The sequence below is a fragment of the Cibotium barometz genome, chromosome 66 (genome assembly GCF_041138505.1).
Source record: "Cibotium barometz isolate CiBa-2024 chromosome 66, ASM4113850v1, whole genome shotgun sequence".
NCBI lineage: Eukaryota > Viridiplantae > Streptophyta > Polypodiopsida > Cyatheales > Cibotiaceae > Cibotium > Cibotium barometz.
Window position 1 is genome coordinate 15772886 of NC_141111.1, and position 27536 is coordinate 15800421.

General features: G+C 38.0%; 2 protein-coding genes across 2 annotated transcripts; one reads left to right on the forward strand and one right to left on the reverse strand.

Annotated features, from left to right (window-relative positions):
* Positions 1–3743: 3743 nt before the first annotated feature.
* On the reverse strand, positions 3744–6902 carry LOC147602811 (uncharacterized). Its single transcript, XM_086797751.1, has 6 exons — positions 6816–6902; positions 6097–6257; positions 5696–5806; positions 5455–5603; positions 5132–5223; positions 3744–5027 (listed from the first exon to the last, which is right to left on the reverse strand). Exons 1-6 carry the CDS (start codon positions 6900–6902, stop codon positions 3744–3746), a joined length of 1884 nt encoding a protein of 627 aa, XP_086653877.1.
* A 6245-nt stretch (positions 6903–13147) lies between these two features.
* Positions 13148–14761, forward strand: LOC147602812 (uncharacterized). Its single transcript, XM_086797752.1, has 5 exons — positions 13148–13243; positions 13328–14092; positions 14192–14325; positions 14417–14657; positions 14747–14761. The coding sequence occupies exons 1-5, from the start codon at positions 13148–13150 to the stop codon at positions 14759–14761; spliced, it is 1251 nt and encodes a 416-aa protein (XP_086653878.1).
* The last annotated feature ends 12775 nt before the right edge of the window (positions 14762–27536 follow it).

A 27536-nucleotide genomic window follows, 5' to 3' on the forward strand; every position in this document is an offset into this window, starting at 1 on the left:
TTAAAATTTTAAATTAAGGTTCCTATGGACCAATAAGATTCATCCAAATGTAGGGAGGAGATAAATAGAATAATAAAAGAAAAATCCCCCAAAAATGAGTTAATACTCACATAAGATGAAGAGTTGACTAAGGACAAGGTTAATAGTTAAAAAGGAGAGATATTTAGATGAAATGATGCATTTTTGACACCTTAGTATGGGGGAATTCCCCTCATGAGATATTTTTATCTCTCCTCTCTCCTGTTTCAACTAGATCCAAAAAGTGGACTAAACTGACCCAAAAATGGTCAAACATTGACCAAACTGATCTGCAAAATTCTAGAAACAGTTGGCTTGGTTAGAAGCTCACTTTTTCCTATAAATAGAAGCCTTCCCCTTTGTTGAAACTTAATAGTGTTTTGCACTGTTACCCTGCCTCTCCTAAGTACCAAAAACTATGAATTTTACTCACATAATTCATTAGTTTTTGGCCTTCCCTCTTCTAAAAGATTGGTGGCCACTCTTGTTTCAAACAAGAGTAGAACCCTCAAACCATCAAGCCAAAGGAAAGCTCTCAAATTATCCATGTAAGTTGGAGATTCTTCTCTTTTCTATTTGTTTTATGGTTTTTTATGATTTTTGTCTTCTCTAAATTAAATGGATGTTATGCCGCATTGAAAAAAGGCATTCCCCTCTCTTCTTTAGTAAATCCAACCATTCTTTATCCTAGATGATTGATTATTGGATAAAATCAAGTTTTCATAATGTTCTCTTAAATAAGTAGAAAATGTTTACGCTAGAATGATTTAAATACTCTTGGTGAACTTCTAATTAATTTTAGTGAGTTAAAAATTGAAAAATGGTCAACCATACAAAGGAGATTATGGCAAAAAGTTTTTAAAAATTTGTGAAATAAATTTCATCTTTTATTAATCAAAAAGAGTAATCCCCATCGTTAGAGTATTCTAAAAGTGTCATTTTCATTCATGCATAGAAAGATGTATATTGATTAATTTTTATAAAAGAATGATTTTCAATAGAATTAAATTCTATGAAAGATACTTATTGATAATTTTTTTTGAAAGTGTTACTTTCTTCATTATGGATTTTTATGCATAAAATAATGCATAAAAGTATATTTTTTTAAAATTTTAAAAGAGTTACTTTCATCATATTGATTTCTATGCATAAAAGTATGCATAAAAGAATATTTTTTTATTATAAAAGTGTTACTTTTATCATTATTGATTTCTATGCATAAAAGTATGCATAAAAGAATACTTTTATTATAAAAGTGTTACTTTTATCATAAATGATTTTTATGCATAAAAGATATTTTTTTATATAGTAAAAGTGTGATTTTCATCATAAATGATTTTTATGCATAAAAGATATTTTTTATATTAAAAGTGTGATTTTTATCATAAATGATTTTTATGCATAAACATATGCATAAAAGATATTTTTTAAATATTAAAAGTGTGATTTTCATCATAAATGATTTTTATGCATAAACATATGCATAAAAGATATTTTTTTATATTAAAAGTGTGATTTTCATCATAAATGATTTTTATGCATAAAGATATGCATAAAAGAAATTCTTTTATATTAAAGAGACATAAATGATTTTTATGATAATAAAAGTGTGACTTTCATCAGAATTGGATTTTATGCATAATTAGATGCATATAGAATCTTTATAATTAAATAAGGGTTCTCCTTAATCCTTTGTTTAATTTCCACAAAAATTAGAAAAATGAATAAGTAGATAATATGTGAGAAGAAATGCTACCGTTTCATATTCACTAAGATGGTAATGAGAAAATTCAATTAAACTATCGAAGTTGGAGATCGAGATAAATGATTATTTTATTCCTCATAAGAAATTCATGTTTTAGAAATCTGTAAAGCAAATATTCGTCGAACGAAATTTAGAAAAAGAGAGATTGAAATAGTACCTTTCGAGAAAGATAGTTTAGGAAGAACCTTTCCAGACCCAAACTCTGATTCAGACTATTGACCAAGACCTAATTCCTTCGTCAAAATCAATGACGATGTGCCCAGTTCAAGAAAAATGTACGCAAATCCTCCACCAAATTTGAAACTAAGTTAAGATTTTTGATTTTGATCTGAGGATCAAGTTAATAGAATTCGAGGAATTCTATTTGGAATTCAGACCTGGATCTAGAAGTATTGGGATATGGATTTAAGATTATTCATGGTTTTCAAACAAAATCAAAACTAAAACTTGCATAGAGACCCTGTTTTCTTAAAGGACTGTCTTACGCGAGAATGCTGGAGGGAGCATTTGGCATATATGTTTATCTAAGGGAAGTTCGGTTGCAACAGCTAGCGGGGAGTGTTCGAGGGACAACTCACGCGGCAAAAACGTGCCCAGGTCTTAACCAGCTTGGGTATGGTGAAAAATGGTGTGCTTCTGGTGCAATGGGGGAGAGCCGACGAAGGGGTCCTTGAGTGAAGTACCAGGACACCTAAGGAGGATCCTGGAGGGTTCTGACCAGGTGATGCACGCGCTTGCGGTACTTAGGACACCCATATGTATGTCGAGGAAGATATATATATGTATGTTGATGAAATGATTATTGTAATCTGTTATTGGATCTTGTTGCTGACCAGCTGGTCCCAAAACGGAGAGTTCAGAGTGGTACTATTTTTGTGAAACAAGGGATTTAATGGAAATTTTGAGTTATGAAATCTGTGATCATATCTGTTTTGTCAATGGATTATTATTTTTATATTAAAGTTTAAAGAGGAGTGTGTGCGTATCTGTTTTCTAAAGCTAAAGTTAAGAAAGGCATTTCAATTATGGGTGGGTGAGTACTTGTTTGGTTCTACTGATTCCAGTGGTAGGGTGGTGGCTAACCCATGGGCTGGATGGGGTTAGGCTAGAATCAGTGGAGTTTTAATAATCAAACTGAAAAATCTTAGGATTACGCTAGGATTCGAGCTAGGATTCGAGTAGCTAATTAATTCCCTGATAAATTTCTCAATTGAGTGGATCAACGGCTGCCCCTAATCTTGATTAGGAAAAAAGCGTTGAAATTACTCAGATGATCAAATTATATTCAGTGATAGTTTCCTTCTATCTGGTTTATTCAGGTGAAGGATAGTACAGTTGTATTATTTTTTTAATGGATTGAAGATGGAAATAATAAACGGTCTCTATTTTAGCATATTTTTTTGTTAGATTTTCAATTATAATCTCAAAAAGTAAGCAAAACGAAGTCTTTTTTTTCATGTTATTTTTTGTAAGAAACGTGTAAAGTGCCCAAAATATTATCATTTTTCGGCAGTGTTGTACATATGCGTAGACCACTTTTTAGCGTATGACGTAGTTATGGTTCCTCATAATCATTGCTACACCATCACTAGTTGATGTGCCTTTCCTTGAGTGCGTCAATAAAGCGAGCCCAGAGCAGCGAGCCGAGAGCCAAAAAATCACACAGAATACAAAAATAAGAGCAAAAATCACACAGAATACAAAAATAGATTATCCCCTTCAAGCGAGTAGATTTGTGCTTGTGCTGCTCTCTAAAACATTGACATAACACTGAACTTAATTATTAAATGACTGAAAACATTGACATAACACTGAACTTAATTATTAAATGACTGAAAACATTGACATAACACTGAACTTAATTAAATCAATCAATATAAGTGTGTTAATATATAGCGCACAGAGTACAAAAAGTTTAATTGATATTCTCAAAATATTCTCAAAACATTATAAGTATATCCTATAATTGTTGTGGGTGGCTCCTCTGAGATCTTGTGAGCATCTCTTTCAAAATATAATTAGGAATCTTTGGCTGATGGATATGCATATTATTGTTCACATCCTGTCCAAGAATCATCAGGAAAACAAAGTAGATATGTTTGCAGGCAAGATATGGTTTTCTTTTGACCAACCTATCATTGAATTCTGCACACGAACATATTGGGTGGTTCTGAATGGTTACTTCAATGGGTAGGGCTTCTTTGTTCTGGATTTCCCTCACTTTAAATATTTCCTTCTGCCCTTCCATTTGAACATGTCCTCCCATAATTTCTACATTCATATCTAATGCAGCACTGATCTGTGCATATGCAGCTTTAGATATACCTTTTCGATAGGGGTATTTTTGCTTATCTTCCTCAAGAATTTTTTGCTTGTTTTGTTCACTCTCTTGAAGCAAACTATTTGGAATCTGTACACCAATCTCAAATCCAGCTTTTACTAAATCATGAGCTTCCCTGACTTTCAAGTGTGTACCTGTTGCTATTGGCCAAACATTAGGAACACTTGCAGGTGGATGTAAGATTGTCTTTGTAGGCTTCCAAGTGTGTCGAACATCATTATTACAGAAATAGCAGTACTTTTCTTTCCTCCAAGAAGATAATTGACAATCACTCCAAAAGCATGGTGCCACTTCTCCGCCTCGTAGCTTTCTGCTACATTTTTTTCCTCCTACCCAATGGTTACATTCTACTCTATTGAAGATCGGAATCCTGCGCAATGCCCACTTTGTCTGATGAATATCTTGCTCTAATGATTGAAGTGCTACGTCACCTTCTTCTGGATTTATTGATGCTTGCCCTTTTTCATGCTTATCCACTGTCACATAAACAAACTCTGGTCGGTGGCTAGAGCTCCCTACATTCCCCTCATGGACCTCATGAAGTGGACGTTTAGCTCGAATAGTCTTTTTCTCACCCTTGAAATTTATCCTGTTTGTAAACATTGGAGTGCCCATCACTGCATCATCAATTGCCCTTGAAGTAGCAGCTGGAGAAGGGCTTGAAGTTTGTCTGGAAAGAGCTCTCTCAATTAATATCTCTAGGTCAGGCCCTCCACCTATATATTTTCCTTCCATAAAAGCCATTTGACGAGCACACTGGAAGTAAGCATTGATGAGATCTGAAACACATGCATCGTACAAACTAATTTTATGTTTGTATCCTTCTCCTGCTAGCCAACTAGCATGCTTGGATTCAGAGAGGTTCGTCCGTGGTACCAGAGCATTTACAATAGGCTCACCATCCTGTTCATTGAAAACCAATTGCACAAAGATAAACCCAAACCAGTAGGTTTTTTAATTACTGCTATTGAATTAAGTTCATAGAAAAAAAAACATACATAACATACCTTAATAATAAAATGACCCCAACGACTTGCTCTATAGTGCCACCAACTAAGCCAACTATCTAGCTTGGGAATGTTTCTGTCTGCTGCCTTTCCTGTTGCCCACCATGCACGTATCTTACGGAATAGCACTAAAGCATCCTCTTTGGTTGGTGTAGTCCTCCACCTCTCACACATTTCATTGTGTTTTTCCATATGTTGAGCATATATATACTTTTGTGTATGCACTCGAAGATTGTCCTTCCAATGAAAAAGGCAAGATCTCTCCTTTCCTACCATCTCATCTCCATTGTTATATACTGACCTAATAGCATTCCAATTTGCACCTGCTTCGTCGGCCATGAAGCCAAAAAAGTTTGCTGATTTCCCAGTATGGTCGATCATAACTGCATTCAAATTTTCCCAAAACATTATCTGTGCTGTCTCATCCTCCTCTCTAAACTCACAAGTTGCAATTGTGAGTAGCTCTCCAATCCTGCAAGAAGAGTATTTGGACGATTATTGTATTGTAACAACTCAGTCGAACAGTCATTTCATTTTGAAAAGAGAATAAAAATTAAAACATACGTGTGATCATACACATGTGCACCCATTGTGTGCCAATCATTCTCCACTCGGTGTACATGATCAGAACAAACCCATGAATGTCGCAGGTCTCGATCCCCCGCAGCATCCATTCTATTGACAATATCAACGCCAGAGCCAGGGCTAGTTGTGGACATCTTGAAAAGATAGCACCTCTCATCACTTTTGGTTGCTTGCAAGGGAAACCTTGATCCGTGGAAGAACTGAAAGTGGCATTTTCTTTTTAACTCTAGGATAGCCTCAAATCCATCACCTAGTGCTCGACTTGTCTTTCGACTTTGCATTACCATCTGCTTCACCCTACATTTACCAAGTTGGTTAAGAAATTACATATATATATATATATATATATATATATATATATTCAATAGAGAAGAACTCACTTTTTGAGATTTATTAAAGATATTAGCTCTTGAGACATCTCCTGGAGTTCCCTCTCTGACATAAACTCTCCAATCACTTTATCATCGTCAGTGAAAGCCTTCAAAACGAACTCCCTGGCAACAATCATTTGTACCTTTCGTGGATCCGCATTATGGTCCATCTGAACAACACGAGCTACTAAGGCTTTAATGTTTCGCATAGATGCTCGACACATGCCTCTAGCAATTGTGTGTGTATGTTTCCCATAGTGAAGGAACAATCTACTATGGGAGTGATCTTTAGGCATAAAATAGTAGGCAGACACTGAACATGTTTTTATGCACATTGGAACATGCTTACAAAAGAAACACTCTAAGTTTCCATAACTTCCCAAAGCCAAACATCCTTCATTTGGGGATTTCAATAATTGGCCATTCCAATGGAGCCTATTCGGTGATTTGTTTCGAAATCGATAAGTGCATCTTTCATTCATACATTGGAAGGTACCCCCACAAAAACTCTTTCTCAAAATAAAAGATTTATTAGTTCTTGTTTGTGTCTGGGGTTTTGTCCATGCATTTCCTTCATATTTGTGCTCCATACCCTCCATGCCCTTCCCATCTAAAAGCTCATAAATGCAATTTTCTTCGTACTTCTTAGGGAGCTCCTTGACTTTTCCTTTGAATGTGCATTCATTTATAATATTATGGAATATGTCATTGGGCGGCAAAGTACGAACAATTTGGAAGGCAGATACTGCAGTGTCAAATGCAGGATCACCTTCCTCAATGTCAATTAAATTATCTGCATGCACCACCTTTTCCATGTCCTCTTCATCCAAGTCACTAGGAAAAAAATCAACAATCCAAAGTCAACAATTGAAACAAGAAAGATAACCTCACTATATTTTACCATGTTTCAAAAGTTGAAATCACTCACATAGGTGAGGTCTTGCTGCCAGATCCAGAAGGAATATCCCCAGGGGTAGGGAGTGGTGTTGATGTAATGGCTACTTTTGCAACATAAAATGATGACAGGGTATTATCTAAGATATAATACCCATGTTCACCAATCCCATGGTACAAGGGAATTGTCCCTATGCTCTCAAAACCATCATCAGTTTGCAATAGACCTTCAATAAAAATTTCATGTTCTGCACCTAGTTTTTCTTTCATTAATTCGGCTGATAATAAACATTTCCCATGTGAAAATGATAGTCTAAAAAGAGGGCCTCCAACTTTGTGTAGAAAAATCTGAACATCTGACTCAGAATCCCTACATTTCAGGAATACATTCCAAAAGAAAGTATAATGTGAGCACACATATCCAAAACAAAGTAATACTATATACATTACACGTGAGAAAAGAAAGTATAATATTCAAAACAAAGTAATACTATATACATTACACGTGAGAAAAAGGCATAGGCTTCCTTTGGAATGAAAGTCTAATGAAAGGACAAGCTATTTTTTAGTATATTTACTCCTAAAACAGACTATTTCTAGATGTTGCAATCAATCAACTCGTGGTAAAACTCCTTCTTCTCTTTATATGTTATTTCTCATGCACTGTTTTGCCATTGCTTCTTATTAGGTTGCCATTGCTTCTTATTAGTTCACCCTCAAGCTGCTCTCAGACCACCCTCCTCTTAAGATACAATGGAGCTGCTCTGTCTTTCTATTTATATATTACTATCTCTAGTTTTCTCAACATTTTCAGAGGGTGATACCTCTGAAGAAGAAAATAGTGAAATTAGTGAAAATAGTGAAATGGCTCCAGAGGAGCCAGATACCCCACCCGCTGAATGGTATGAGAGCTGCCATGATGGAATCGCAGATAGCGATTCCACCACAGAATATTCTCGGGTGGACTGGTACAATTTTCCTTTCGAGGAAGAAGAAGAGGAAGAAGAAGAGGAAGAGGAGGAAGAGGAGGAATATGAAGAAGTGCCTGAAGAAATGCCCGAGCAGGAAGAGGAAGCAGAACATAAAGAAATGCCCAGTGAAATGCCCAAGGCAGACACAGGCACAGGCTATGATGCAGATGCAGAGAACATCCCCGACTCCCACGGTGAGAAAGATGACAATAAGGAAGATAGGGATGACAGTGAAGAAGATGACAGTGAGGAAGATGGGGATGCATAAATTTCCCCACAATTTTGTCCTGCAATTTTGTTCTCATAAGGGATTTTGTCGATTTTGCCCTGTAATTTTCCCAGTAGGACTCCAACTAAATTTGCCCAGTACGTTTTTGTTTTGTAATTTTCCCCAGTAGGATTTCGTTTTTGTAATTTTGTACTGCAATTTTCCCAGAAGGATTTTGTTTTGTAATTTTCCCAGTACGATTTTGAAGTATAATTTGCACATTTTTCCTTGTACTACAGTGGTTTAATTTTTAGTGGTTTAATGTTCAAGTAAGCACAATAATATATATTCACACGAATATTTACACGACTTTTAGAAGGTCCTTTTTAGAAATATTTACACGACTTTTAGAAATATCTACACGACTGTAATCTATTTACACGACTGGAATATATCTGCACAGTAACGTTGTGAAGTACAACAACGTTGAAGATGAAGATGTCTGCTGCGCTCATGTTGCAACTCTCACCCTCACGACAAAGGGCATCACCTGCCCGAGCATCACCTGCCCGAAAGAGAGTATGTTCTTTTACGTTTTTTAAATGTGCGTTTTTTCCTTGCGTTTGTATTTTGTGTGTGGGGCCAAGATGGTCATTGTACTTGCACAAGATGGTCATTGTAGAGCTTTAAGGATCAAGTGCGCTGAGCGCACTTGATCTAGGAGGCCCTACACAGGCATGTCTTGTCTATCCATGGAGGCATCCACATTAGCAAAAGATGTCTATGTTTTTGATGGGCATGTTGAGCCCTTGGCCACTGTAGAGCTAAACATTGGCTTATGCTTTATCTGCAGAGCTAAAATGGTTATTGTAGAGCTTCCTGGATCAAGTGCGCTCAGCGCACTTGATCCTGGAGGCCCTACACAGGCATGTGTTGTCTATCCATGGAGGCATCCACATTAGCAAAAGATGTCTATGTTTTTATTAAAAATAAGGGCTCAACATGCCCATCAAAAAATTTAGACCTCAACATGGCCACTGTAGAGCTAAACATTGGCTTATGCTTTATCTGCAGAGCTAACATGGCTATTGTAGAGCTTCCTGGATCAAGTGCGCTCAGCGCACTTGATCCTGGAGGCCCTACATAGACATGTCTTGATCCAGTAAAAAAATTCACCTTACATAGACATGGCTACTTACTGTAGAGCTAAACATGGCCACTGCAAAGCTATCTGGAGGCTTCATCTGCAGAGCCATTGTAGAGCTTCAAGGATCAAGTGCGCTCAGCGCACTTGATCCTAGAGGCCTTACATAGACAGACCTACATAAACATGGACCTACATAAACATGTCAACCTGGACCTACATAAACATGTCTTGATCCAGCAGAAAATTTACACCTCAATATGGCCACTGTAGAGCTAAACATGGCCACTGCAAAGCTATCTCGAGACTTGCATGTGTAGAGCCATGACTATGCCATCATAGTCATTGTAGAGCTTCCAGGATAAAGTGCGCTCAGCGCACTTGATCCTGGAGGCCCTACATAGACATGTTTTGATCCTCAATATGGCCACTGTAGAGCTAAACATGGCCACTACAGAGCTATCTCGAGACTTCATCTGCAGAGCCATGACTATGCCATCATAGTCATTGTAGAGAATGAGTTTTTACATTGGCCATTAAAATCCAGATTGTAATCAATAGCAGTACATTATTACAAGCAGAGAGCTAAACATAGCCACTGCAAAGCTATCTCGAGACTTGCATGTGCAGAGCCATGACTATGCCATCCTTGTCATTGTAGAGCTTCCAGTATCAAGTGCGCTCAGCGCAGTTGATCCTGGAGGCCCTACATAGACATGTTTTGATCCTCAATATGGCCACTGTAGAGCTAAACATGGCCACTACAGAGCTATCTCGAGACTTCATCTGCAGAGCCATGACTATGCCATCATAGTCATTGTAGAGAAGGAGTTTTTACATTGGCCATTAAATAAAAAAATCCAGATTGTAATCAATAGCAGTACATTATTGCAAGCACAGAGAGATAGAGAGAGGGGGACTTACATGCTTGCAAACACGCAGAGGATATTTGCAGGTGATAATTGTAGAAGAGGATAGTTGTAGACGACAGCTGCAGAGAATAGAGTAGAAGATAGTTGTAGAAGACGATAGCTGCAGAGGATAGTCGTAGAAAATGGTCGTAGAAAATGCACGAGTGTACCTTTCCTTCCAGCCGTTGCAGAGGAATGAAATCCTTTTTGGGAAACTTTGTTATTAATGATTAGGAATTTACAGCCTTGAATAATCCGTATACTTTGTGCCAACCCGAGATTATTTTCAACCTTGAATAATCCGTATATTTTGCGCCAACCCTGCCAACCCATGATTATACAACCTTAAATAATCCGTATACTTTGTGCCAACCCATGCCAACCCATGCCAACCCATGATTATACTACCTAGAATAATTCGTGTAGTTTACTTTACTTTTTGTGAGAAGAGTTATATCTTTGAAAATGGACACCAACTCCCAACGTTATGTGACTAGATCTTCTTGTTCTCAAAAAGATTGTTGTTTTGCTGGTATGGATTCCTTACTACCTCCTACTAAACGCTCCAAAAAATTACAGGCAAGAACAACCGACAGGGTGTCTCGAGGATTGTTTGATGAGGAAGTTCAGAGTCAAGGCCAAGTGTTGATGGAGAATGATAGACATGAGAATGAGAGAGACAGGGATGACAGACAAGAAGAGGATGAGAGACAGAATGATAGAGAGGATGAGAGACAAGAGGATGAGAGAGAGGATGATGATAGAGAGGAAGATAGACAGGAGGATGAGAGAGAGGATGATGACAGAGAAGATGATAGAGAGGATGATAGAGAGGAGGATGAGAGAGAGCATGATGATAGAGAGAGACAAGAGGATGATAGACAGGAGGATGAGAGAGAGGGTGATGATAGACAAGAAGATGGGAATGATAGAGAGGATGATAATGAAGAAGAAGAAGGTGGAGACACATTGACAACTGAGACAAGAAAAACAGAGAGCATCAAAGCAGAAATTTTCGGGAAGATCCTTAAAACCTCTACTCCAACTGCATTCATCGATCGAATTAGAGTTAGATTCAGCACCCCCCCCCAAGATCCCCTTGTGTAGGCTTCTTCCAACAGAGGCCATAAGGAGACTATGCCCCAGTACTGATAAGAACCTTGGTCGAGCATTCAAGAACCTTGGTGGGTATCTTGAAAGCAAGGGGCCGTTCACGGTGTCCATGTTTGATTTGGATGGAGAGGAGACTCCTCTGACTGAAGAAACAACATTGTCCTGGAGTTCAACATGGAGGGATGTGAATGGAACTTTTGAAGAGTCTCTCAGAAATATGCCAGAATGGGGACCGTTCATCCAGGGTAAAATGATACATGTACTGGATGGAAACAACCGCTATAAATCTTGGATGGATTTGATTGCTCAAGGTGAGGGTGATTTGAAATGTTTTTATCTATTTATACAATTTTATGTATGCATCTAATATAATTTTATCATCTTCTTTCCTTTTACTCAGAATTTCCAAATGACATCTCTAAGCATTGTCTGGTGGCCTGTGACTTTCTACAATTCGAGAAGGCTGACGTTGGAGAGCTGATGTTTTCTCTTTCCAGATTGAATAAGTATATGTTTTATTATTTTTCTCTTTTTTGCTCTTGGCATTGATTGCATGATGTTGCTTCAACTCTCTGCATTGGTTGTACTAGGATGCATGACTATGCCTTTGTACCAACAACTTTTGGGGATAGGCTCTTCCAAATAAGGAGAATTGGTGAGTCCGATAAGACTACCCTCCTTTGCAGAGCTCGATGATGAGGACAAGGCTTGGATGGAGAATGAAATGAAAAAGTGCCCCACTCGTGGCAAAAAAAGCTGGTTTTCTGTTCCAATAAATATATTGGCATGGCTTGTGTTTAAGGTATGCAAGATATTAAAGGTATGCAAGATCTACTTAATTATGCGAAATATGTTTAATGTATGCTCTTAAGAGTAATTTTGTAATTAAATGGACTCTGTAGGACGATATGGAGATGAAAATCGAGGTCAAGGCTAAGGGCATGGATGTAGACGGAAGGGCTAAGGTGATAAGAGAGGTAGAAATTCTGTATAAGAATAGGGTGGGAAAGTTTGCCCGCATAGCAGACCCTGCCAATGGAGAATACTTTTGGCGTGCTGTTTTGTCACTTCCTTGGCATGCAGCAGGGACCCATATTGCGACAGAAGAGAAATTGAACATGATTGGGGCTGCACAAGTTAGGGATGAAGATAAGGCATTCTTAGTTCGAATGTTGGATAATTCACAAGCTAGCATTCGAGAGATAGAGTACTTGCCTAAAGACAAAGCAAAAGCTAGAGAGTGGCTACATTCATTTGTGTTCTGGCTACAAATAAGTTCTTATGGCTCCAAGCTTTTGGAGGAGATTGAAAATTGTGATAGAATCTCCTTACCTTCCATTAATTCCTTTATAAACTATGTCGTCTTTCATCGACGAAAGTATTTCAAAAAAGCTTTCAGAGTTCATCAGGGGGATATAAAATTTAGCAATGATATTGACACACAAAAAGGGCTACGCTCTGCAACACATCGAGTTGTTTATAGGTAAAAAAAAAAACTTGGTCAATTTTATTTCTTCTCCTTATGCTTCTTATATAGCCTATTGACTTTAGTTTTCCTTTCCATTTGGAATTTAGATGGCTGCTGAAAGAGGTGGATAGTGGTGTAGTACAGGCCATACCACCTCTTGTGTTGTTATGGATTTGCGAGGATACTCCACGATATATATATGCGGATCTGCACCTTGGGAGAGTAAGTGTTTTCTGTAATCATGGTCATGATGATAAAATGTATGTATGATGATAAAACGTTTCTATTTTTGAAATGCATGGTTAGCCTCTATCAAGTGTTGAAAAGACAAGATGCCCCTGGTGGCTAGACATGGAGAGGTTTGTTGTGCCAGATGAAGAAATTCAATTACATGATCAACACTTAGCTATATTGGCTAAGATGACCATAGTGGAGGGTTCTGATGAGGTAACCATAAGTTGTCTTTGATTTTTGCACGATGATAAAGTTTTTTGATGAGGTAATTTATAACCATAAGTTGTCTTTGTGTAGAGTATACCATTGACTGCAGTGCGTGGCTGCTCTACGAGCTCTCATGCCACATCTATAGCCTCTACATCTAGAATGCACCCTCTACCAGTTAACCTAGGGAGGGATATAGTGAGTCAAGCATTGGATGCAAATAGGAGACAAAGAGAAGTACATCAAACAACAAGTACTTCGGGCAATGTACATGTAGCCTCGTCTATGATCCAACCAGCACCTTTGAAAGGTGATATCATGCCGTTAACAGTAGTGTATGTTTATTGGGGTGATAAATATTTTTCTCTTACCAATCAATCTTCTTCTGTGTTTCTTCTTGCATTGTGGGAATTTGCAGGCATGGTATATGCATTCAATACCTCCATCGAGGACCTTGCAAGGGACTGTAAGAACATAGAAGGGCCATCCCCTCTATTCAAACATGTTTTGGAAGCCATGAATGTGCTTTGTAATAAAGGAAAAGTCCATGGGAAAAGGACTGATTATTGTGTGGAGATGGTGTTTGTAGACTTCCCCTCAAACCTCGTTGTTGAGGGTTGTTTGGGACACAGAGTGCCACCTTGGAATGTGGTTAGCAAAAGTCTATATGAGGCAACTTTTCAATTTGTAGACTTTTGTCTTAATGATCATGGCTTCATAACATGCCTTTATACAATGGAAGAAGGAGTGAAGATAGAGCATGAGGCAACATCTAGAGGATTTGTGGTCTTTCATCGACAAGTGGTCAAATGCACTCCACCAGTGGGAAAGAAGATGGGACAACTTGTAACAAAGGTAGCTGCACCCTTCTCTTCTACAAAAATTCTTATGTCTATGTCTATTTCAACTTATAGCCTAAGGAATTCACTACTATTTGAATGGATTTCATTACAGGTTGCATGTCTTATTCTATCTGTTTTTGTACGCTCAAGTACACCAAGGCAGTATTTACGGATGTATGGAGATAAGGTGGAAGAGCAAAATCTTGGGAGTGAATTAGATCTGGAACAAGACCTCATTCAAGATATGTAAGGGATCGACTCTGGATCTGTGATTAAAAACAATGTCTATGTATTTAGGGTTTAGGTTTTTGGGTCTCTCATCTCTGTGTTTATGTAGTGTTCCTGAAGAGGATATGGTAAAACGAAAGGGAAAGCCTTGGAGAGGTGGTTGCCAAAGAGGGCAGAGGCTATGCAAGTACATAGTATCTCTCTTTTCAAAGACAGGGGATACTATTGTTGACTTGTTTGCTGGGACTGGAACTCTTGGACTTATTGCAGCGGTCATGGAACGTAATGTTATTATCTTTGAAAAGGACCATCGCATATATAATAAGCTATTGGAGCCATATTCTACAAAGGTAATTCCCAAATTAATAAGACAAGGCACTATTAATACCCCATAATCCTCTATAAATGCAATGTTCATTAATTTCTTACTTTTTTGCAGTTTGAAGAAGACTAAAGACATTTTGGATCTTAGCATTTTTTGTGAAGACAGAAGACATTTTGGATATTAGCATTTTTGGTGGATGTAGCGTGATATTTGAACTTTTTTTTAAAGACATTTAAAGACAGTTTATATATTAGCATTTTTGGTGGATGTAGCGTGATATTTGAACTTTTTTTTAAAGACATTTAAAGACAGTTTATATATTAGCATTTTTGGTGGATGTAGCGTGATATTTGAACTTTTATTTAAAGACAGTTTGGATGTAGCATTTTTGGTGGATGTAGTAAGCCTGCTTTTATTTTGTGTCTTGAATACATTGTCTTGAAGGTGGTATGTCTTGAAGGTGGTATGGCATGTCATGTAGTAAGCCTGCTTTTTTTTTTGGTATGTCATGTGTCATTCTTGCTCACTTTCAATGGATACATGACAAGAAACTGCTCGCATCTCGTATTGATTTGAAAATAATTTGCAAATTGGCTCGCTGCAATGGGCTCGCTCCGTGGCCACCCTCCCTTTCCTTGAGAAGATAGACGAGGCATCCTCTTCTTTCCTATCCACAAATATATTGTTTACACTTGAAGCTTAGACTCCTTAGGTCATCTGCTGTGTTAGCATAATTGAGGATGTGCTATAGAGTGCAACTATAAAAAACTATTTATATACAAAAGCGATATCTTGATACAGTTATTATCTTAATTATAAAAACCTATTTTGGCTCTTGATGAGAGTAGTATTAAAATCCATTTTGAAGCCCTTGAGTATCACAATTTCTTAATTGATAATATATACTTTTTAAAAAAGAGTTCGTTACGTATAGATAAATTTTAAAATATCATAAATAAGCTATTTAAAAGTTATTTAATTTAGAAAAATAATTACACACTCATTTTTAAAGAAGATGTGTCCTCAATGTGACAAAGGGGGTTGAATGGTAATTTAGTCATTAAATGAGTTTAGAAAGCATGAAAAAGCTCGCTTTAAGAAAAAAAAAATTATACTTTCCAAAATACTTTTTTGTAAAATATCACACAGGAACTTAGGTTCGAATCCTACTGGTTACTACACATGGTAAAGATGTTTTAGCTACAACATTTACAGCCAACTTAATGCTAAGTAAGAACTTCCACTCTACAAGAGGTGGGGCCATTATCCATGCTTTTTTTGACGCTTTAGAACTAAGCACAAAATCCCCTAAACGTCGAAATACCCGTCGAAAAAAGCATCGAAATAGAAACGTCGAAATAAGTGCCGAAATAAGCATCGAAACAAGAGTCAAAAAAAGTAATTTTAACACACACTTTTTGACGGTGTTTTTGACGACTATCTCCACTGATATTTTAACTACTATTTTGCAGTTATTTCGACTAAAATTTTGGCACGTATTTCGACACTTATTTCGACTTTCATTTAGACGTTGTTTTCCACGGATGCAAGAAACATTCGACGCTATTTTCACGACGGATGCATGAAACTTTCGCTTATTTCGACGCGTGTAGGTGAATTTTTTGAAAAAGTTAGAGAGAGTGCTATAGTGAAGCTACCAAAAGCACCTTGGGTCGTGGCAAAGGATGAGCAACGGCATGTAAAGAAGTGCATTAGTGAGTTTCGTACCCCTACAGGATGCATGCATTGCTTGAAGGGAGCATTTACAAAGGACGATGAGCTTAGTGGCTTGAAGAGTCATGATTGGCACAAATTCTTGCAATTCGTGCTTCCTAAAGCCATCAAGGATTGCCTCAATGATGACATTAGAGCAACAATTTATAAAATTGGTGCAGTGGTACATTGGATATCAAGGAAAGAGATTAGTAGAGACACATTGGAAGCAGCACGATTAAACTCCATCCAGGCTGTTACAATGGCTGAAAAATACTTTCCAACAAGTATTTTAACCATTCAATTGCACTTGCTAGTTCATGTGGTTGATGAAGTTGCTATGGCTAGGGTTGTCCATAGCTGGTGGATGTTTTTCTTGGAGAGATTTATGAAGACACTTAAAGGATTTGTTCGTCAAAGAGCTCGTCCTGAAGGTAGTATGCCAGCGGGATGGCTTGTTCAAGAATCACTTGTATATATAACTGAATTTTGCACTACGTTTGATCTTGATATGCCAAGATTATGGACACAAGAAGAAGATGATCGACTAGTTGGGGAAGAGCCACAAAAGGAAAAGGCCTTGTGAGATCAATGGATGTAGCATTGAATGAGAAGATTAATAAATTTTGCATCTTAAACTCACATGCTATGGAGAAATGGATCCAGAGATATAACTTGGTGAAGGAGGCTGAAAGGGACCAAGCTCGTTTGAGTTTTAGAAGGAGTCGAACAACGCGCACACTACCGTACCCAATAGAACTTGCACTTCTTCTAGACTTTGATTTCCAGACTTTCCTTCTAATAATAAATGGCTCGAGCAAACCATACTACAAGCTAAATGCAATGGTGAATCAATAAGTGATAAGGAGAAGGAACTTGCATATGGTTGTGATTTCCATGTATGTGAGCTAGAGATATCTACGCATTGTCTTTTATGCTGTGCTTTCATGAATTTATACAATAAAGGTACTTATTTATTGTGCTTGCAGTATCATAACTTTGGGGCAATTTAATCACGTGGACGTCACTTTCGAGTAGAAGGAATAGATAAAAAGAGAACAACATTTGATTGTGATGTGAAGGCTAATTTCATGCAAGAAAGTCGTTCAAGTGCAAGTGATGGCAATACTGAAGTAGGCATGCTAGATTATTGTGGAACAATCCAAGATATTATCAAGGTTGGATTCAAAAAGTTTGATATGTTCATTTTTGATGTGAAATGGTTCAAGTTGGTAACTCAAGGGGCGCAAGTAATTGTACGCAAAGACAAGTGTGGATTTCTTCAAGTAGACACCGCACAAAGATAATATGGACTGACCAAAGGGATACATTTGTGCTATTAGAGCACTCTGAGCAAGTCATCTTTGTGGAAGACCCGACAGATCATAAATGGTTGTTTGTGATCCAAATAAATCCACGTGGAAAACAAATATTTGAAGAGGTGAAAATAGGAGTTGACTGTTTTGCCAGATGCTGATGCCAGATGCTTGAGGAACTCCCCCCAGATCATGTGATGGTTGAGCATACACCACTAGCACCTATTGAACAATAAGAAGAACAAGAAGAAGACATACTAGTTGAGGAAGTAGGTGAGGCTCACACGGGATTAGGATCGGATGAAGGTGTAATCATTGAGCAAATACATCTTGAACGAGAAACAAACACTAGACATAATCCAGAAGAAGAAGAGATTCAAGCTAAGTATGATCATGATGCATCGACAGCTCTCATGCTAGAGCTAGAAGAGGCCCATGACAACATGGATGAGTTACCTTCTACTACTATAGGACAGCTGGTTCCACCAATTGAAATCAATGATGGAGTATTTCTAGAAATAGATTTATTTGGAGCCGTGGATCTCGCTAAGGACGAGCAAGTTGATGATGAACCTTAATTTCATTTGTAAAAAATAGAGCACTTTCTTAATTGCACCTTAGTTGAGGAGGAGCTAGCATTTTTTCTCCTTCAAAGAGCGTGATGGAAGTTATACCCTCCTCTCTCCCCTCGGCTCCTTCAAAGAGCATGATGGAAGTTATACCCTCCTCTCTCCCCTCGGCTCCCCCCCCTCTCTCTCTCTCTTTATCTATCTCTTTCTCTCTGATCATCTCTCTCTCTCTAGCTCTCTCTCTCTCTCTCTCTTCTCATAGACACATATGCTTGCAAAGAGGTAGAAAGAGAAGGCTAAAACACACCCCAGGATGGGAACTAGCAAATATAATATATAAATTTAATTTTTTTTAAAAAGAAAAATTTCAATTGTTATTTCGACGCTTATTCCAATGACTTTTTCCACGCATCTTTCGATGGTTATTTCGATGCATTTTCCACGCATATTGCGATGCCTATTTCGATGCACATAGTGATGACACAACCAGGTGTGAAAACTAAGCGTCGAAAAACAATGATTCTCTTGTAGCGTTCTCAGCTAGAGTTGATGTTTTTCATCAACTTGATACAAAACGTCAACTTTTATGAGAATTTGATATTTTGAATCAAGTTGATGTAAAACATCAACTTTTTACATCAACTTTCTATACAAAACATCAACTTTTTTACAATACTAGATGTTTTATTATGTAAAACATCAACTTTCCACAAAACTTGATGTCAAGTTTTATGAAAAAGTTGATGTTTTACATCGAGTTGATGCAAAACATCAACTTTTTTCCACAAAACTTGATGTTTTGCATCAAAGTTTTTCCACAAAACTTGATGTTTTGCATCAACTTTGATGCAAAATATCAAGTTTTGTGGAAAAAAGTGGATGTTTTGCATCAACTCGATGTAAAACATCAACTTTTACATCAACTCAAGGTAAAACATTAACTTTTGCATCAACTCGATGTTTTACATCGACTCGATGTAAAACATCAACTTTTGCATCAACTCGATATAAAACATCAACTTTTTCATAAAACTTGATGTTTTGCATCAACTTTGATGCAAAACATCGAGTTCTGTGGAAAAGTTGATGTTTTGTATTAACTCGATGCAAAACATCGAGTTGTGTGGAAAAGTTGATGTTTTGCAAGTCGATGCCAAAAATCAACTTTTAGGCTAAAAGTTGATGTTTGGCATCAAGTTGATACAAAACATCAACTTTTCCACACAACTCGATGTTTTGCATCAAAGTTGATGCAAAACATCAACTCTACCACAAAACTTGATGTTTTGCATCAAGTTTCATTTGCTCTTGAGAAGAAAGTTGGAGGATCGGAGGTCGATTTTCACAAACGCCCTGTTTTAGCACTTCCATTTATGTTGGCATGCTCAGACAACCTGTTCCACAAATTTTGAGTATCAACACAACTATGTTTTGATTGCGATGTGCAGTCGTCACTCACAACACGATGTGCTACATGTTGATTATCACAAACGGCCTATTTTAGCAATTTTATCCCCGTTAGCATGCTCAGACAACCTGTTCCAAAAATTTTGAGTATCAACACAACTATGTTTTGATGCGATGTGCAGATGTCACAATGCGATTTACTACATGTCGATTTTCACACACAAACGGCATGTTTAGGAATTTCGTCCGTGTGAGCGTTGGCATGCTCAAACGACTTGTTTCACAAATTTTGAGTACGGAATTGCTAAAACAGCCTGTTTGTAAAAATCGACCTCCGATCCTCCAACTTTTTTCTCTGGAGATACAAAACATCACGTTTTGTGATGTTTTGCATTAACTTTGATGCAAAACATCGAGTTGTGTAGAAAAGTTGATGTTTTGCATCAACTTTGATGTCAAATATCAACTTTAGGGGGGCTAATTTTCTTAACTTTGAAATATTTTTACATTTTTATGAGAATTATTTTTTTATCACTAATAAATTTGTAAAAGCTCATTTCGAATAGTAGATAGTAGACAATAAAATCTCAAAAATTTTAAAAAAACCTTATAAATCTTAGAATTAAAAAAAATATGCCTAGGATAAGGTGATATAGGTTGAACATAGGTTGACCTGAAAAACACATATGGTCGCAACCTTTGACTACAAATTTGAGAGGAGGTCATTAAAGAAAATGATTGTTTATGTAACCATGTAACCTTTGTATCATAAATAATATCGCTACACAGTAGATACCGAAAATTCATGATAACATAAGAGCTAGATGAGATAATCCATGATGACCTGTAATCCATTGGTGTTAATCTAGATGTGCAAGGCTCCATTGATTTGGAAAACCACGAGTCGATTGATTTGCCAATCTTGATTTTTGTTCTATAATTCAATTTTAAAGCTGAGGAACTATAAGCAAATACATGTGGTGAGACCATCTATGTTGAGGAGGGGGGTGCATGTGAGCCTGGACTCTGCCATGCCTATGTGCATTAGTATGCTCTCCAACATAGGAGACCTTGAATCTACCGTCATCGTGAAAGCTCCACACTCTTCTCTACATTCTAGAAGCCCTAAGCTCCTCTCTTTTCTCTTTGTACACAAAGACAATGTCGCGAGAGCGAAGATTGCATCTCTCACAGCATCCTTTGCATGTCCTCCAAATTATTATAACCAGAGTTCATTCTACGCTACCCTTAGACATACCATCTCTCAACATTCTTCACATGTACTCTAAATAATTATAACTAGAGCAGCTCATTCCTACACTACTCTCTTAGATATACCATCACATACGTTCATGATAATGGTGGCTATCTGGATCAAACATCAACATATGCATACTATGTATTTTTGCCACCACCACATATGTATCCATACTGCATAACCAAAATTTCCTTCATGAAAACAAATGCCTATGTGGGTCAAAATTTACACCCACAAGCTATATGATGTCTGCCTCTAAAATTATCCCGTCGAAGAAATATTTCAATTTCTACTCTTTTAATATGCTTAGGTTTACTCAGAGCCTCCATAGTTACCATCTTCTACATATATATATGAATCGAAGTCTATCTTTGCACACCTATAAGTTGACCTCTTTAAACTCTTAGTAGCATTGGTTGTATATCTTGCCCACTATCTGCTTATAAATAATAGAGCAAATAATTATGTCATGCAAACTGCCAAGGTAAGTATATACTAAAGGCTTTGCTATTTGAGTCTACTAAAAATAGACTCAAGGACGTTTATAGATTTTTTCATAAATTATGGAGCTTATATTGTTATGTATTCTAATATTTTTTGAGTGCTTATCAAATAATGTGCATATTTATGCATAGTGGTAGAATTTTTTCCAAAAACGTTCATTAAAAAAAGTGTCTTACATTCATAAAATATATAAAATAAAATTTTATTTGAAAAGATTGATATTTCTTTAAGTTATGTAGACTCCTATGTCATTTTGTAAGTCAAGTTTATTTTTATGTCACAAACCACAATAGTTTATAAATCTACGAAGGTCACACATGTTCTCAATCTTGAAAAAAATAGCAAAATTCATGTAATTTTTAAATTTATACATGGAATTCTATGATGTGTTCTCAAAAAACTACATTTTTAAGCCATTTTTGAGATTTCACACATTTTGGTAGGGAATCTTTTTAGGTGACCCTCGTCACTTACCTATTTTGCTTGCAACAATGTTACATATTAACTAATAATAATGTGATGCATAAGAGACTACATCTTTGTAAGATATTATCTACATTATAGTGATGGTCCTTCAAATAGGAGTTCAAATAGGAGAGACTCTCCTAGCCATAAGCTACCACCACATATCCCACATGTTAAGATGATGTGCCAAGTGTCCACGGCGGTGTTGCCTTTACACAACATCATTGCTAACTGTGACTATCTTGAGGTTTGATTGAAGCGCCGGCTAGGGAGCCTTGGAACTCTTTTCCCTGGTACCCGTGGCAAAACATAACCAAATTTCTAAATGGATCCTCTCACTACAGTGGTTAGGTGGTTGGCTAACCCATGGGATTGGATGGGGTTAGTAGGCTGGACTGATGGATCCCTAAAATGAGACTCAATTCTGTTAAGTTACAATAGTTGAAGTAAATCCCGGATAACCCTTGTTCTATGAAAAAGAATCAACGACTGTGCCTCTTGATGAGGAAAAAAGTGTTGGAATCCCGGATAACCCTTGTTCTATCAAAAAGAATCAACGGCTATGCCTCTTGATTGAGGAAAAAAACGTTGGACTCTATGATCCAAGTGCAAGTCTCACTACAAAGGATCGGGCTCATACCCGCGCTCCTAGCCGCTAAAAATGACTCGTGGAAAAAAAGTAACGGGTCCGTGTATCAGCGCGTGTATCATCGCGGCCAGAGACATGCGTGTAAAAGCGCGTGTATAGAACCAATCAGACGCGCTGAGGGCATACACACGCGTATACACGCATTTTGTCAGTTTTAGCTGCGCTTAGACGCGCTGATACAAGGGTGTATACACGCATTTTGTCAGTTTAGCTGTGCTTATACATGCACATTTCACAGAGTATTCGCGTATATACACGCGACTTTTGCAGAGTTTACGCATCTATACACGCAAACAGAGAGCAAAAAAAAAAATCCAGAGAGTGCTATTTGGTACCTGAATGCTGTTCCAGCATTCCAGCACCCAATAGCACTCTCTAGATTTTTTTTTTTGGGTGCATTGCACCATCCACGAGGAAGAATTAGTGCATTGTCATTACTACACGATTCAAGAACGATCAAAATTTGTATCATAATCAACACAATTTGTAAGATTAAAACAATCATAGAATCAATGAATTAAGTAAACAATCAAATAAAGTGGCAAGATACTTATGAACTCTGTCTCCCATGACTCGACGCCGCCAGATCCGAAATGCGAAGATCCAATGGTCTCCATCTAGATCCGTCGTGCCTCCACATGCTACCTGCTCTTCACGCCACCCTCTGCTCATTTCTTTGCCTCCTTCCACTCGCGTTTGTGCGCAGTGGCAAGTTTCTCGGTAGGATAGCCACCCGCAGCTACATTTAGCCCATCATCGTACGCGAGTTTCTTAAGGTGAGATATTTTATTACTTAAGATCTCCCTTATTTGCGTCCTTCCCCATACATCCGAGAATGTCGCATGTGGGGGATTGGGGTACCGACTATGTACATCATCTATCACCTCCCCAACTAATCGGCTTTTTTGATCTTTAAATCTAATAAAAGAATTTCTATACAAGTTTGAAACTACCCCATGCATGTACTCCATTAGCTCTTTCCCCCTCGCATCCATCACTACCTCGCCCCTATCTGTCACTCCCTCTATCTCCTCTCTCACCGCATGCCCTACTACCTCTCCCACCAAAGCACCCGTGCCGCCACATCCTCCACTCCCACTCTTCCTACTGCGGCATTTGCTCTCCTGTGGAGTCATGACTGGGGGATTGTCTACGTGACTATGGCTGTGAGGGAGTACGTGATGGTGGCTAACTATGAGCCCTGACGTGACGGTGCCTGGGAGGGTGTGCGTGAGTGTGTCTGGGACGGGGTATGTCTCCTTGGTGGGCGTGGAAGAGGAGAAGCTGCATGCCGTCTCGTCGGACTAGCAGGCATAGACGACAGTGGAGTGACATGGATACTCAGGGCAGGGTATAGATACCAGGCAATCCAGGAGGGGGATGGGCATACATGTACTCTGTAAGCTCAACTGGACCAGGATGGCGCCCAAAATGATTTAGCATCTCCATCATCCAAGAACCTGGATCCATGAAGAATCTGTAAAAATAAAAGTATATACATGATTTTATCAAAGCACAAATACAAGCTAGCATATATGATTTTGTGAAGGCAAGCCATATGCAGATGGGATCATCTCTCTAAAGAACCTGGATCGCAAGCATCGGTGAAACACAGTCGCGTGTAAAAATCCATCCAAAAACGCGTGTATATGCACGTGAACGTCTGTGCAAACAGGGTACACACAGACATACACGCGTTCCTACATGTGGCCTGCGCAAATTTTTTTTGAAAGCGACCGACCACCGACAAATCGTCCTTATAAAAAAAGCCCAGGCTGTCACAATCGTTCACAAAAGTACTACCAGAGAAGGACAGAGACAATCGGATAAGGAAAAGAGACAATCGCATAAACAAATGAAAGGAAAGAGACAGGAGAAAGGACAAACTGACTCACCTCTAAAAAAGTGAGTCTTCTTTTTGGCTCGTTTCCTTCACCCGTGTCTGCTCCTTTTCTGCTCCTTGCACTTAGGTTTAGTGCTCTGTTGGAAGAGGCCGCGACGAAGGAGAGGAAATCTTAGTTTGAAAATGTTTTTTTGGAGAAGGCGGCGGGTTAGGTCGTCGCGTATAACAGCGCGTGTATTTTCGCGTGTATAATAAAACAGTCGCGTTTATACACGTAATTTTAAGGATGTAGCCGCGTTTATACACGCGATTTTAAGGATGTAGACGCGCTGATACACGCGATTTAAAACAGTCAGATGCACTTTTACATGCAATTAACACAAGATACAGCTGCGGTTATACACGCGATTTTAGACGCGCTGTTACACGCGATTTATAGAAACTTTTTATACTTTCATTAAAAACTGATTATGATTATATGTTTGCTCTTTTGTACATAGGATGTCATCAACCTCCTCAAGCAGTTCTGGTGAGGATATGCATCATCGTAATCGCGATATGTGGTTGGGACAAAGGATCAAGTGTATGTGTAATCGATGTCAAGGATGCATTGTACGAGCGCGTCGAATTACCTTGAATCACATCTCCATGTATGGAGAATGGAATCAAACAGGTTTAGAGGTGAGTAGCTGTAAATTGATAGTATTCAAGTGACTCATGGTATCCAAATTAAATTAATGGAGTTGTAATATATATACTCTAATTGAAGCAGGATGCAGCCACACCCTAACATGGTGCCCTACGCGCGGCGAGAGCACGCAAAGCGTCTACGAGATGATGCTGGAGCTTCGGGATCTATTGTCAGAGATGAGTGGGAAAGGGGTGAAAATAGCCCTGCACCCCACGAAGTTGTGGAAGAGGAAGTGTTTGATAATATGGTGCGGTATCTTTTTAGGGATGATCCCAAAGGTATGGACGACGATAATATGGAACAAGAGCATCTTTACAAGGCTTCATCGACATCGGTTTTTGAAGGGTGCACATTCTCTATTTTACGTGCTTCACTTGAACTACTCAATATACAAACAGTTTATGGATGGAGCAATGCAAGTCTTGACCCATTATTGAAGTAAGCATTCTAACTTGCAAATTTCAATTAGTGGTTTAGGGTTTAGGGTTTAGGGTTTAGCATCAACCATTGTGCAAATAAGAGTTTGAGAAAATGTATTTATAAGATGGGCGAGCTTGTGAGGTATGTAAAACCCATGTTAGATCACCCTTCATTATACCTTGCAATTATACCTTGCAAAATGAACGTGCATGAGGTATAACGTACTATTCATTTATTTTTCAGATATGTTAGTTCCAAAGCAATTGATCCAGCCACGTTGGATGATGTGCGTGTTATGGCAGTGGAGGTGGTTTGTTTGGTAGAGGAGACTTTTCCGCGACCACTCTCACAAGTCAACTACATCTCATTGTGCATTTAGTGGACGAAATTGCTTTATGTGGCACTGTGCATGCACGTTGGATGTTCTTCCTAGAGTGCTTCATGAAGACCTTAAAAGACTTTGTGAGGAAAAGTGCAAGGCCCGAAGGAAGCATGGCCGAGGGTTGGTTGATACAAGAGTCTCTTGTATATATTTCAGAATTTGTTAGTCAGGTGGACAGCTCTTTGCCATGACTATGGAGAAATGAAGAGGATGACCTCTATTGTGCCTCAAGGAAAAGGACAGAGTAAAGTAATTGACAGAACATTGATTGATGATCTCAATTTCACTTGCATCCTTAATAGTGATGTGATGAGCAGATGGGTTACAAGATATGAGAATGCAAAGACAAAAAGGCAAGCAGAAAGAGCTCTCTTTCGGAGGCAACATGGCTCTCGTAAGGCATACCCTAAGCATCTAGCAACACTTCCGAATGATATCCATGTTAATTGGTTGCATGAGGAAATGGAGAGAGCAAAGAGTGGCGAGGGGTTGCATATCACAGCGGAAGAATGGGAGTATGCACAAGGATGCATGTTAAAGATACATAGAACTAATGTTTTGCATTAGTTGTAAGTGATTTGCTTTTAATATTTATTCACATTGCTTACACAAATATTGCTTCTATTTTGGTCCTGTGCACTATGTTCAATTCTATATGGTGTGAAGGCAAGCATTTTCGAACACAAAGAATTGATGAAAAGAGGAATACACAAGATTGAGGTGTCATTAGTAGCTTTGAGGGAGCTAATGGAAAAATGGATGATTATTGCCAAGACATATTTAGGCTTGACTTTCGTCACTTCTTTGTGTATATTTTGGATGTCAAATGGCAAATGAACGTGGTGGAAAAAGGGCCTAATGTAATGATAAAACGCCATGCAAGTGGCTATGTAACTACTATTGACTCTACAAAGTTTTGGCAAACAAAGAAAGATAGGCTCGTATTGCCACAACAATGTGAGCAGGTATGCATTTTTTTACTAATGTGTTTCATGTACATATATATCTAAGCTCGCGTACCCCTTGACTTTTGATATGCTAATTAATTACTGCAGTATGTGTATTTGAGTAGGTTATCTATCTGCCAATGGTGCATGACATTAAATGGTGGTACGTCATCCCTATTGCACCACGTTCCAAAGTGATGTATAATACATTCACTGATATGGAGCATATTAGGATGTAACAAGCCGTAATGAAGATGTTGTCAAACATGCCAATGAAGATGTTGTGATCGATGATCAAGAAATAAGAGATGATCATGATAATGAGGATGAGCGTGCCATTTCTCATGATCATGAGAATGACCCTACCATTGAGGATGATGGTGATGTTGATGAGGATGATCAGGGCATCGATGCTTAAAGTGCACAAATCTATCTCATATTGTCCATGTCTCATTTCTCTAATTACAATTATGAATTACTAATAAAACAATCAATCAACCACCAATAACAAACAAGCAAAAGGAAGACCATAGCCATAATAAAAGTACAATGAAAGAACTAGAGTTCAACCTCATTCTCATGTATTGAGTGAAGTCTTGCATGCTTGTTGATTGAGCTTAGTGTAACTATGTAGGAATCACAAAATTTGGGAAAGGTGCCTAGAATATGTTTTAGCTATATTGAGCGATATTTGTGCATGACACCATTTCACATCGTAATCATCTATTGTGGGAGAATGT

Excerpts from the sequence above, each read along its gene's own strand:
- LOC147602812 (XM_086797752.1), top strand. The coding sequence starts at position 13,148 with ATGGAGAGGTTTGTTGTGCCAGATGAAGAAATTCAATTACATGATCAA. Across the intron at positions 14,093-14,191 it reads TGGGACAACTTGTAACAAAG|GTTGCATGTCTTATTCTATC; the intron begins GTAGCTGCACCC and ends ATTTCATTACAG. Across the intron at positions 14,326-14,416 it reads CAAGACCTCATTCAAGATAT|TGTTCCTGAAGAGGATATGG; the intron begins GTAAGGGATCGA and ends GTGTTTATGTAG.
- LOC147602811 (XM_086797751.1), bottom strand. The coding sequence starts at position 6,902 with ATGGAAAAGGTGGTGCATGCAGATAATTTAATTGACATTGAGGAAGGT. Across the intron at positions 6,258-6,815 it reads CAGTATCTGCCTTCCAAATT|ATGGACCATAATGCGGATCC; the intron begins GTTCGTACTTTG and ends CGTGTTGTTCAG. Across the intron at positions 5,807-6,096 it reads TCTTTAATAAATCTCAAAAA|AATGGATGCTGCGGGGGATC; the intron begins GTGAGTTCTTCT and ends TATTGTCAATAG.